The sequence below is a fragment of the Branchiostoma lanceolatum genome, chromosome 15 (genome assembly GCF_035083965.1).
Source record: "Branchiostoma lanceolatum isolate klBraLanc5 chromosome 15, klBraLanc5.hap2, whole genome shotgun sequence".
NCBI classification, from domain to species: Eukaryota; Metazoa; Chordata; class Leptocardii; order Amphioxiformes; family Branchiostomatidae; genus Branchiostoma; species Branchiostoma lanceolatum.
This window is the reverse complement of record NC_089736.1, coordinates 10608394-10621456: the sequence shown is the minus strand read 5'-3', so window position 1 is coordinate 10621456 and position 13063 is coordinate 10608394. Positions and strand designations below refer to the sequence as shown.

Sequence of the window (13063 nt, the reverse complement as noted above, 5' to 3'; positions counted from 1 at the left end):
TCAAGCAGCATTTTATCGTAGGAAAACTCCGCTTTAGCAGCCCAATGCTCCTCACACACAGCCTCGAGTTGACTCAGAAAACTTGTATGTAAATAAGGCCTTAGATATTATTAGACTAAGTCTGTTTTCTAATACTGTTTTGCTTATAATAATCAGGTTTTCAGCAGGAAGAATCACAGCAATATCTAAAACTGCTCTTAAATTCCATGTTGTTAGAAATTAGAAATGTGGGCATTGTCCCATTCTTCTTTCACATTTCTTCATAACATGTTTTCAACATTTTGTGATACACATAATATATAATGACAACTAATAGTATATATATTAGATGTTTGTAACAAACGACACTGATTCTAAACTTACTTTGATTAAATAAAAAAAATTCTGACTTTTTGTCAATCGGTATTAACGTTGTACATAATATATTCCTTCAAACAAAGGGCCATCATTGATGGCGCAGGATCAACAACTGTCTTTAACGGGCACACTCCGTTTGTAGATCTTCTATACACACGTGCCAATAAGTATGTGTCAGGTAAGTCAAATCTGCTATTATCATATGTGTGAGACATATATATCTGTATCTGCATAGCTGTCAAAACCGCCTTTCGGCGTTACACACCAGCTTTGCAGTCACGTGGCGTGGCAGCAGCTGGTTATATTACACCAAGCAACCTTAATTTGGCACATCTAGCCTCAAGTGTTCTTTAAAGCTGATAGGTTCCCCTTCTGTACTTGTTGATAATGAATTACACTCCATGATTGATATGTAGTTCTGGGAAAATATGAATTACAAAATGCAAATAGGGATGATCCTCATCTTTGTTATACAACAGTACATAACTTGTAGATGAATCAACACAATGTTGTACTATGATGAATGAGCAAGAATCTAACACATGTATTTAGTCGCCATTATCTGCTTGTTTTTCCAGCAAACTGGGATGGTTTTAAGGATAACGAGACAGGCATCTTTGGCTACACCTGGTCTGTGGGGACGACACGGTGTGAGGACAACATCCATCCTCACAGGGATCCTCACGCTCACCTGTTTGATGAGTCTGAATGGACTCATACTGGAATTGCTCACCCTCTTGACCTTGAAGGTACAATTAATTGTACTAGATGATTTATCATGCTACCTCTTAAACTAGTTAAAGTACTGAATATACATGTAAGCCCCTGTCACACATCCTCAACCACGGCCTCCAATTTTTAACCTTCTTCATTCCGTGGTTGGGAGTTTGTCATAAGCAGAGTGGTTGATAGTTCGCTGGCAAGCCTTTGAAAATTACCTGTGTCAGCCAACCATGAATTTTGTAAAATCAAAGTCGTGAAAGTCATATTCTGCTTGGATGTGATCAGAGGAGCGAAATGGAGCTAGAATAGGATGACTTCCCGGCTACTCCCAACCTACATGTAGCACCGACCTTGGTTGAGGAGTGGTCGAAAGCCTGAGAATGAATGAATGACATAGTCTTTATTGTGACTGATGCATGCTTTTTCCACTTAAGTTCCTTTCTCTCCTTTTGCTAACATGCTTCTTGTACTCCTCATTTTGTTATGCCGCTGAATCTTATTGGTTATTTTGTATATTTCTGTTACAGATGGCAAATACTACGTTAATGTCCGTGCCATCAACAAAGTTGAATATGGTGGACCCCTGGGTACAACTGTGTGCCACAGCAATCCGTACGCCATTGACAACACGGAGCCCTTCATAAATGAAGTGCATGAAATGTTGTATAACGACGTTACATACGTCATATCAGCATCATACAATGTCAGGTAAGATTAATCGTTAAATGTTTCTGCTTTATTTCTGTAGAAAACAAATTAAAGAGAACTGATTTCTGCTTCAGTATTCTCATGCCAAGACATCAACAGCAACACACCATTCAGATTCCTGCTCTCTGTCGTTATAGCTGTTCAAAATGTTGACAAAAGTTGAAAGAGTTGAGTGATACCGGTATGGTAATTTGTGTTTGATCCATCAAAGCCTTATTGGAAAGTGAGGTTTAGTCAGTCACTGATGAAAGACAGCAGACGCCATCTGACATGCCTGGCCGTTTGCAAAACTTATCCAGTTGCTTGGATAACTTCTGCATGGAGTAAAGTAATGTTTAGTTGCTAGTTTTCCGCTGTCCAACGTCAGTGACTAAACTCTGCTTTCAAATGGCTTTGATGGATTATACTCAAATTATCATATCATTCATACACTCGTTTACCTTTTGTTAACATTTTGACTACAAACAAAACCCAGCAAAAATATCCTTTCCACTCCTTCCATAAAATCAAAACTACACAAAAATATTAGATAAATTTATAAATTTTTGGGAAATCTTTCTTGCAGCATCTGCATTGTTTTCCAGTTAGTGAAGTATTCCAGTCCTAACTGACATGTGTATGATATTATCCATTTATAATTGCTTACAGTGACCCACTGTCTGGCATTGAACTGATGCACATTGGACTCGGCAAAAGCAAAAGGGACACCTACATCCTGGAATGGTTTCTGCATGAGGACACGTCTTTTGTGAACTTTACTCACAAAATCCAAGATGGTTTGCCAACTTGGCTACGTATCCGTGCAGTCAACCATGGTAATGTATCAAACATTAAAAACATTATAAACATTATCTACTTATTGACAAAAAACGTTGGATGGGCGTTGTAAGCGTCTGAGATTAAAATTCAGTTATCCAGTAGTAAAGACTCAATTTTATTCTTCTTTCACATGACCTGGATGTCTAATAGTCACAAACGTATCAAACATTATAACTATAATGCACTGAAATGTATCGTCATTAAAAAGAGATACCTTCTTTATACATATGTATTTTTGGTCTCGCATCTGCAGTCGTAAAAACATCCTGCAGCTGCATTCAGTCTTTCTAAAATGTTTAAGTCTGTATAATGCAAACTAAATGTTATAAAAGGCAACCAAAGCCATATTAGGGCCCAAAAAATGGAAAAGAAAAAAAAATGCTGAAATGTTTATGGTAGTGACATTTACTAACACTGTTCAGCACATTTGCGTAATAACTTGAGTTCACACTTTGAGCATTTTAAAACTGCGCAAAAATGTGCCGTACGATGATCCCCTTAGTTTCGCAAGCCTACAAAAACTCGATTTTCAGTGAGTTCTCGCATCGCAACAACATCATATTTTTGCATCATGGACATTGCTTTACATTGTGATAGTGTTGTTTGAACTAATCATGTATAGAAATGACTAAATAAATTGCCTTCCAAAATCCAATTTTCGTGCCCTAATATTGCTTGGGTTTGCTTTAACAAGCCAATTGTATTGTTCAGCATCTAATTTTGATGTCTTTGTTTTCAGTTGATCTGCGGACCAGCGGTAGTGGCCCATATCCAATCATGATCGACATGACTCACCCTCTCGCTGGAGAAATATATGACGGGAAAAGTCACGGTCGACAAGTGAACTTCACGGCTATGCAGGGTGAAATATGCTCAAACTGGAAAGATTTCCGGGATCCAGACACTGGAATAGGTAAAATGTTCATCATACTCAAATGCAACTTCTGACAACAGATCAGTATGCAACACTTGTGGATTCCAATGTATTGTTTTTCTGTCAACAGCATGGTCCTCTCCTTGGTGCTGAATGTGTAAGCTGTTGTGTGGGGAAGGGATCATATGGTTTTCTATTCGAATAAATGGTGCTTTGTAACATCTTATTCTTTGTAACTTTTTATATAACTCACACCATGTATTTTGTGACCATGGGTAACCATTAAACAAAATGAATTTTGCTTGTTTAGAAGAATAAAGAAAAAGTTGTCTTAAAACCGATAAATTCACCATCCCATAAAGTTTATGGAATGTAAAAGTATGGTCAATGGACTTGGAATGGTGTCTGGTAGAGGAACTTGCTTTGTTTGTCAGTGCCCAAATTAGGATTGGTTTAAGAAAGAAAACCAACTTTATCTTACTAATTTTAGTTATATTATTCATTATTTCTTTCCTTGTGCAGCCGACTACTTGTGGGGTGTCGGAACATCTCCTGGGGATGACGACGTTGTCGAATTCAAACGTCTTGGGCACACTGTGTTTTTGGAGTGCGACAGATCAGTGAACTTGACTCACAACGAAACATACTACTCAACGTTATTTGCGTTCAACCGAGGACACAAAAGACTCAACGTATCAGCCAGCACTACAGGAAGTAAGGCAATCATCTATCTACAGTATAATTTTGAAAAGTATGATATATGGCCTCCGTCGGTCAATATTGACCATGGTAAAATCCTTAATTTGCAACAGCCCTACAGCATCGACTATGGCTCAACAGCTCTATACGAGAATGGCAGTCTCTGCCACAAAAATCACATCTGTAAGCTGACTCAGTTCTGTTGCAAAGCTCTTTTCTGCAGATCCGCTTTTCTTCTGCGCTGTGCATCAGTCTGGCTTCTCCTGATTTTAGCTGTCTGGACAGTGTGAAAAGTATAAGACCGACAGTATCTCTTTGCTTTTTCCTTTCAACCACGTTGGGACTCTAGATGATCAGAAATATGTATTTTTCTATGATATTTCTAGTTTCTAGTAATGTCTTTCTTACAGTGTGTAGAGTATAGTGCTGGTCACAGTGCTACATCTTCTGTATTTAAGCTTTTTGGTCTGGAATACTTCAAGTCTAATACAAAAATGAAATGTACCCTCAGCTATTTGGTAAATCTATAGTGCAACCTGTCGTTAACAGTTATATCTTATCTCTGAAATCTGATTGTAGGCAAATTTTCTGTTTTGCATCCTTTAATGGGTAATCATATACATGTAGTGATGTCATGTCTCTTCAATAACCCTTATATCAAATGTCGGAAATCTGATTGTTGCCAAATTTTCCTTTTTTCAGTAATGGTGGATCTTACACCGCCTGAGGCCGGTTTCTTGCAAGATAGCGATGTCGTCGGGGAGGACTTGATGTTCTCCTCCGATCCTGCCACCGTGGCAGGCCACTGGGGGAACTTCACCGATCCGGAGTCCGGCATCATGGACTTCTCCATTGCAGTGGAAAGAAAACAAAAAGATCAAGGTACATTGTCTCTTTGTTCCCAGGAAACCACCAACTAAAATATCAAAATAACCTCACCCGTACAGACACCTACAATGTACAAATATTCATTTTTTCCTTGTACAACACCTGAAGCCCTGCCTGGCCCGGTCGTGTTGTATCCCACAGTTTAGACAGTCCTGGCCAGGCTGGAGGCCTGCCCGCCTTAGCCTGGGACCTCCTCCCCCACCCCTAGTTTGCCCCTTGTGGGGTCATCTGGGGGTTCACTTAGATTGAAGTTGAAGTTCTAATGAGTTATGATTTCTGTTATGATCATATGATGAGAATTTCTATCTATGCGCTGTGCAAATGACTTCCATGGGCACTGTTGTACAATGATAATCCAAACCTTCATTAAGAATTATCTTAAAATTTTACCACAGCTGAAAATGAGGTGATACACGAGAGTGAATCCGTTGGGATGACCACAAGCTTCCGCTGGCATCATTTCCACCTTCACCAAGGAGACCAGGTGTTTGTGAACCTCAATGTCACCAACAGGGCTCTCGGAATAACAAGCCTGATGTCCAATGGATTTGTACTTGACCTGACTCCACCAGACCTGATTTACCTTCGTGATGGCATGGACCCAGATAGAGACTTACAATATTCAGTAAGTGCAAAATTTTTAATGTTTGATTCTTTCTTGTGAGCCAAGTTTCTTTTTTAGTGAGCTAGATAAAGACACACAATATTCAGTAAGTGTAAAGTGTTAATTTTTGTTTCTTTCTTGTGAGACAAGTTTATTTTTCTACCAATCTTATTGGATAAGATATTTTCTGTTGTTTTAGCAAATCGAAATTAGAGCGGTGTGCATAAACCCTGTACCTATACCTGTACCTTTAAAATAGTTAAGGTACAGGTCCAAACCTGAACATCTACTTTACCTGTACATGTACCGAAACAAACTAATACACTAGTGGACACCTGTCTAGGTCCAGACCTGTACCTAAACCGCTGTATCTGTACCCTACTTGTACATGAATTTTTGTTTAGGTGCACAGCCCTAATTGAAATCATTTTGCATTGACCATTAGACAAGTACGACAGAGTTGATGGCAAACTGGATGTTCATCGACGAGGAGACAGGTGTGAATCACATCGACCTTCAGATGTACCAGACATACGGTGGGACGAAGACCAAATTGGGAGACAGGTTTGTCCCTAGATTTCTGCTTACATGTTGAAAATCATTAAAAGAAGCACAGTTATTTTAAAGAATTTGCTTGGTATTGAATGACTTCATGCATGTACATCTTTATAATATACCTGCTCTCTTATACTTTTTCTGTAATAAAATTGAAGATGGTAACGCATGATTTTAGAATGTACTACAGGGTAGGGATATCATGATGTGTTGCACCTTAAACATCTAGATGAATACAATGCCAGTTGATCATGACAATACTGTTGATTGTACTAAACATACAGTAACAGTTATAAGATTTAAGAATTTAAAGAATGTGGTGAATGATTTCAGAAGTATAGATGTCTCTGTTACAAAGATGTTAGTGTTGAAGCTGAGGTTGGCTATATTGGCATGAACACATTTTGCAACGTTTTACAAAATTCTGCTGTCCTGATGAGAGTAAATGTTTGAATGTTGTCCTGAATCGGCCACATTTTCTATTCCAGTGTCTCTCTTGATGGAGCAGCGCAGAACTGGACATCAACCCAGGCGATAACGCTAAATATCGGCGCCCTCTACACCGTCAGAGTACACGCCATCAACGCCGCTGGACTAACAGCAGTTCATGAGACCGACGGTGTTCTTATTGATCCAACACCCCCTCGGGTAATGCTTATGATAAGACAGTTCTTTGCACTGCAAATATACTCCATAGATTACTATTCAATTTACAAAAGCTTTAAAGCTGAACAGTTGTTCCTTCCATCATTCAATTTACAGTAGCCTTAAAGTTGTTGTTTCTTCCATAACATTTTAATACACCATACATCACTTGATGTTTGCCAAGGAGATATTATAATACACTACAAGTATCCATAGACTGCATAGCATTGTTTTTGCCTACCTGTATCTCTTATTGACCCAATTCTTACATGTATAATAATACATTTCTTTGCAATGAAAATATAAAAGGTGTACTCTTCAGATTAATTACTATTGACTGTACAACAGCTTTTGTACTTGTAAGTCACACTTTACCTTGGTGCTTGCCAAGGAGATATACATCTACATGTATAGACTACATAGCATTGTTTTTGCCTTACCTGTGTTCTCTAAATAGACATAAATGTTGATTTTGGATGCACAGCTGCTGTACGTCCATGCTGGAGTCCTCTCCGGGGACGAAGAGCTGACCAACGGTTACGTGGTTATCACAAATGCGGGGATCCTTGCTGCCAGTTGGATGGGAGTGGATGGCGAGAGTGGAATCATTGGCTACTGGATAGGATTGGGGACCACTTCTGGTGAGTAGAACACGTCTAGTCTTTTGTACACTACAGGGCCAATGTAGTAGTAGTATCCAGTATTATATTATACTGCTGCGGGGTTCCCTGATGCAGGGGTAGGCAGCAGTCGGCCAGTCTTCACACATCGCCTCCATGCGACTCTGTCCAGCGGGTTCACGTTGGTGAGGCCGCACTCTTTAATGTCCTTCTTGATGCATTCAATCCAAGATTTCTTTGGTCTACCACGACCTCTGTTGCCGGGTAACTGCAGTTTTGTGATAGTGTGGATGTAGCCACTAGCTCTTTCCATGTGTCCGTACCACCGGAGACGACATGACCGCAGCACCGAGGAGATGTCTGCAATACCTAGTTTGGAATGTAGACTAGCAGATGGTGTCTCATCCTGGGGTTCGGCACCACAGATCCACCTGATCATGGCTCGGTCATTTCGGCGGAATGACCGAGCCATGATCAGGAACAAAAAGTTAATTCTGTACTGTCCCAAATTTTGTAGACTGGTATCCATTATATTTCTCAAGCTCTGCTCTTATCACTTATTTACCAGAACTGCGATCAGAGGAGCGAACTAGAATAGGATGTATGTCACTGGTTAAAATCTTGGCCACAATCTGAAAACTTCATAAATCTTTAGAATGATATGCTTATATATCTATTAGGCAGAATTCTCATTATGTTATGTAGTACTAATCAAGTTGACATATTCCCTATGATGTACAGGTGGTGACGACATAGTGGCATTCTACAATGCAGGCGAAGGAACGTCCATTATTCTAACAGAGCTTCCCCTCGAGCTGTTCGATGACACTTCCAAACTCTACTACCTCTCTGTGAAGGCACAGAATGGTGCTGGGGCTTTCTCAACTACAATCACAGCAAGGTATACCAAGTTTTTATAACACAGCTAGGGATAGATATTGATAGTACAAAATATGTCTAAGGTTCATGAAGGTTAGACATCCAGGTTATAAGATACGCCAAAAATAGTTACTCAAGCAACTGGATAAAATTTTTGAAACAGTCAGACGTTTCAGACAGCATCCGTTATCTTTCGTCAGTGATCTGGTAGAACTTGGTTTTATACCAAAACTCTGAATAGATATGTTTAATGAAGTGAAGACAAGTTCAGATGGTTCAATAGAATTATTATAGTAAGTTAAGACAAGGTTGTATGCTAATGGCCTGCAACATTTCAGTATCTTATCTTCACAAGAAATGTTGCAGATCACTTTTGATAACCTACATGTAAATCCTACAAAGCTTCCTGCATGTTATATCTGTTTGTCTTAAAAAAAAAGAAGTCCAATCGTTTACTCAACAGAAGGCCACTCTTATCATTGTCTACATGTAAGTTGTGTTTTATTTTCCAACCAGTCCTATTAAGGTCGTTCAAGCAGATGTGAGTGGACTGGTGTTTGACGGTGCTGGAGCCATTGATATCACAGCTCCGACGATAGATGTCAACTATCAACTGGAATCGACAACAGTTAGTCTGCGATTTGAAGGGTACGCGAGTGCTCAACATGGCATCTCTGGCTACGAGTGGGGAATAGGGACCAGTCCTGGCACAGATGACATCCAACCTTTCACTGGCATGGGAATTGTGGCATTCAAAGGTAATAATTATAATTATGGTATTGTACTTTGATTATAAACCAGTGAATTATCTTTACTTTGCTTAGATTTTACTTATAAATCTCGAATTGCCAGTATATGATATGTAATGAATTAGGTTTTAATCGAGGAATTTGTGTGTGACCGCTGTTGCGAAAATGACGTTGCTACATTGTGTATCCTTGGTGTCTAATCATGATATTTTACTGAGCTAGAGAAGGTGACCGGCTTGTTGATTTTGATGTTACCTTGATGGTGGCTTTGTTGACAATCAAAGTGGTTTTTGTTTATTTTTTGATAGACGAACCTGGGAGTGGAATTGCGCAGCTTCCGTTGCCGCTTTCTCCAGACATTCACTATTACTCCAGTGTCAGGGCAATAACTGGGGCAGGAAACATCCTGGAGTCGACATCAGATGGCTTTGGTGTTGACCAATCGGCTCCTAGTGTCTCAATCGTCTCAGTTGGCGAGGAGGATGATGATGATGATGACAAGAAACAGCTAAAACACGGCACAGTTTACCAGGCAGCAAATATCGGCAGCTTGTCGGCCGAATGGAACATCGTAGACAACGAAAGTGCTATCGCCGACGCGTGGTTTGCTATTGGGTTTTCACCGGCCAGTTCTGACCTGTACAACATCACCAACACAAACAAGAGAACCAGCCTCCAGGCCGGCCTTCTGACACCATCTGCTGATGGCACCCCAAATGTAGTGACTGTGTCTGCAATTAACAAGGTAAGTGTCATGTATTCGTTTCTATGTATGTATAGATATTATAGCAGACCTTACGAAAGTCGCTGTGCTTTTGTTGTGTCAATAAAGATCTTCTGTAATTTCAAGGGTGTCTGTGTCAAAAATAAGGCAGACTGATACGATGCTGATATGATAAATGTTGATGAGTTCAAGTGATTATTTTTTCATCAAAAAGATGATGACTGACCTGAGTGTCATCTTCTGTATTTATTCAACTTCTATAGGTCGGGCTGGTATCCTCGGATGTTTCTCCCCCAGTTGTTTTCGACGCTACTCCACCAGAGCGTGTAACTGTGGCATGTCCTCAGCACATATCCGGCGAGGTGCCGTTCACATGTAGCTGGGACGGCATTAACGACCAAGAAAGTGGCGTTCAACGTTACATCTTCAGCCTTGGCGTGAACGAAACTGACGATTCCGTCCTCACCAAAACTTTCTACCCGCCAAAAACTCACTTCAGTGTAAAAGGTGAAAGTTTGCGCTTGTCTGACATCCTATATTTTTACAATGTCATAAGCTTTGGTACAATTTGATTGGACTTAGTTATATGTTATAGTATGAAAATATGGTGCAAGTAAAACGTACAGTGTATAAAACATATATTTCTTGTTGGGTGATGCGTATGGAATATCCTAAGAAACTGTCTTCTCCATCCATTACAAAGGTTTGGACGAGAGTTTTCTTTACCATGGTGCAAAACTCTACGCCAGAGTGACCGCAGTGAATGGAGCAGATCTTCGCAGTACCAGCTTCTCCGACGCCATTGATGTTGACGCAACTCCACCAGTACCTGGAGTAGTTGTTGAAGTCAATGAGAATGTGACTGCCAATGGACTCTGCAGTACCAAAGATGGTAAGTCGAATTATCTTCAATATAATTTTTTATAGGAGAAATGTTGACTAGTTGAAATATGTATGAATAATTCCATCATTAACATCCACTACCATAATACCGCCACGTTTACTGCAATTTCTAAAGTGATACTAATTTAGCAAAGGAGCAACTCGTCATTTTTTCCCGGTTACATGTCTATGTTATAGCTTACCTTTGCCACTTATGCTGTGTATGTTTTTTTGTCTCTCTTGATCTGCTAAAAACGAAATATCGCAATCGTAAGATGCTGCGGAAATGCACCGAGAACGGCTTGCGCACGGAAGGGGGTTCCATAATACCGCCAGGAAGAAACTCGGCAATTATCTTGTTGTTAGTAACCTTTATAAACCAGCTGTTGTTCCTTTCTGTCGGGGTTGTGAGTTCCCTAAACATACAAAGATGTCTGGGGATACAAAAAATCACACGAAAACGGATGATACTGTTACGAATTGTGATTTACTGTAGCCCGTCACAACTGCTATCACGTAAAACTTACGTCTGGCGTTCTACTGTGGTTCAGTTCACATAATGGCGGGTCCGTTGCTAGTGTAAGGGTCGTATTAATTGTTGGTCTTATCCAAAAAATCAAGATCGTAACTAGTCCTGCGTGCCCACCACCCCTCGTAAGTCATATCTTGAGGGTTAAAGTTGACGCGGCAGGTCTACTATGCAGTTATGGAAGAATCCCAAGTGTGCCATGCAAATAAAGACATTTTCTTTGACTATTTATCACAGGAGATTTATTGGTTCCTGAGTAAAGCTTTACTACTAATTTTCGTCTCCCGTGCAAGTACAAATGGTATCGACGTGGAGTCCCCATTCAAGTTGCGGCGGAGGGGTGCAAGTTGTTTGAACAGCGGTCTGGGACCGAACAATAGAAGGGTTCATAATCCTACTATAAATTGTTGTTCCTTGGTGAAAAATTCCTCTATAAATAGTATGCAAATAGTGTGATGCATGTAGATGCAAAACATTTCTTAGTACTTTGTAGAAATTACACCCGCCCCTTCAAACTATTGGTTTCGCCGAGATTTTCGCGGGAAATTTCCTGTTACGCAATACGGGGGAGGAGCCATTCTCGGGCGAAAACAATAAAAATGGCGACGTTCTATTTTGAGCCAGGTCAACCGCAGTTACGGCTAGTAAACAGCCGTTCTTGACAACAGATCACACTTTTACACGAGTTGAAGGCCAGTAAAAGGAACTTTATTTTGCTGTTCTTCAAATAATCACCTTGAGCTGGAAGTACGTGCGATTATTATGTGCAAATCCAGCGAACAACGTGCGATGGCGTGATGATATGTTCTTCCCACGACGCGCTAGCCTGCCGTGATACGGGGTCGAAAACATTTGACCTCGTTGTCTTCGAATGCCTCGTTATTGAGACCTTTTTTAGAGTGTAATAAACACCTTGATATCTGAAGTGTGCTACCTCGGAAATCACTGTTGCTGCGCCAGTAGATCTCTTAAAATTCATTGCTTTTTAGATTTGGCGGTATTATGATTAGTGGCGGTATTATGGTAATGGATGTTATATCTGTTATACAATATCATTTTGTTTTATCTTTTTGCAGAATGCCTTGCGAGTGATGTGGCATGCCAGACTTCCGTAGAACATGTTCATGTTGCATGGGAGCCATTCACTGATCCTGACTCAGGCCTTATAAGGTAAGTTTTAAGAAGTAACTGTTGTAATCTTTATCGTGTCATTATGGCTTACTGGTACATTTCGTTGAGTAATGCAAAACTATGTATCATTGACTAATTTGTAGGGGCACAGTATATACAAGTTATTGACCAAATCGCCATGTTTATCAGCTAATATTGTCACCTTACATACCTGTAAGGTGGTACAAAGGCTAAGACAATGTTAACACACATTGGAAACACCTTGAAGTGCCATTTCAGTGCTGAAGACCCAGTTGCTTTATTTTCTAGTCTCAAAAAAATTAAAAACTATTAAGATGAAACCATAAGCCTCATTTCTTGAGTGTGTAAACCCTAAATAATATTGACGCAAAGCCATATCATCGTACAGGTACGAAATCGCCATCGGGACAGCTTCTGGGAGAGCAGATCTTCGGGACTTCACCAAGGTGCCGCTCGGCATGACGTCACACATTTTCTACCCCATCGATCTAATGAGCGTGACTCAGGTCTTTGCCACCGTTCGGGGCTACAACGGAGCGGGACGATTCGCCATCGCGCGGTCCAACGGCGTTTACATCAGCAGGATATCTGCAGGGCTGGAGCCTCTGGAGCCACAGTTTGTACATGATGGAAAAAGGCCTGGCGTAGACATGTGA

At 40.3% G+C, this 13063-nt stretch overlaps 1 protein-coding gene across 2 annotated transcripts in view; it reads left to right on the top strand.

The window, feature by feature from the left end:
• LOC136420477 (uncharacterized) overlaps positions 1-13063 on the top strand; it is an 88683-nt gene that overhangs the window by 49391 nt on the left and 26229 nt on the right. For both annotated transcript variants that reach the window (XM_066407426.1, XM_066407425.1), the window contains exons 41-58: positions 441-535; positions 936-1106; positions 1608-1788; positions 2437-2603; positions 3347-3520; positions 4004-4195; positions 4883-5062; positions 5464-5693; positions 6118-6236; positions 6716-6875; positions 7357-7513; positions 8234-8393; positions 8888-9129; positions 9429-9865; positions 10108-10351; positions 10548-10736; positions 12332-12425; positions 12796-13059. In XM_066407426.1, the coding sequence (XP_066263523.1) occupies positions 441-535; positions 936-1106; positions 1608-1788; positions 2437-2603; positions 3347-3520; positions 4004-4195; positions 4883-5062; positions 5464-5693; positions 6118-6236; positions 6716-6875; positions 7357-7513; positions 8234-8393; positions 8888-9129; positions 9429-9865; positions 10108-10351; positions 10548-10736; positions 12332-12425; positions 12796-13059 (3456 nt within the window). The remainder of the gene's footprint in view (positions 1-440; positions 536-935; positions 1107-1607; positions 1789-2436; positions 2604-3346; positions 3521-4003; positions 4196-4882; positions 5063-5463; positions 5694-6117; positions 6237-6715; positions 6876-7356; positions 7514-8233; positions 8394-8887; positions 9130-9428; positions 9866-10107; positions 10352-10547; positions 10737-12331; positions 12426-12795; positions 13060-13063) is intronic.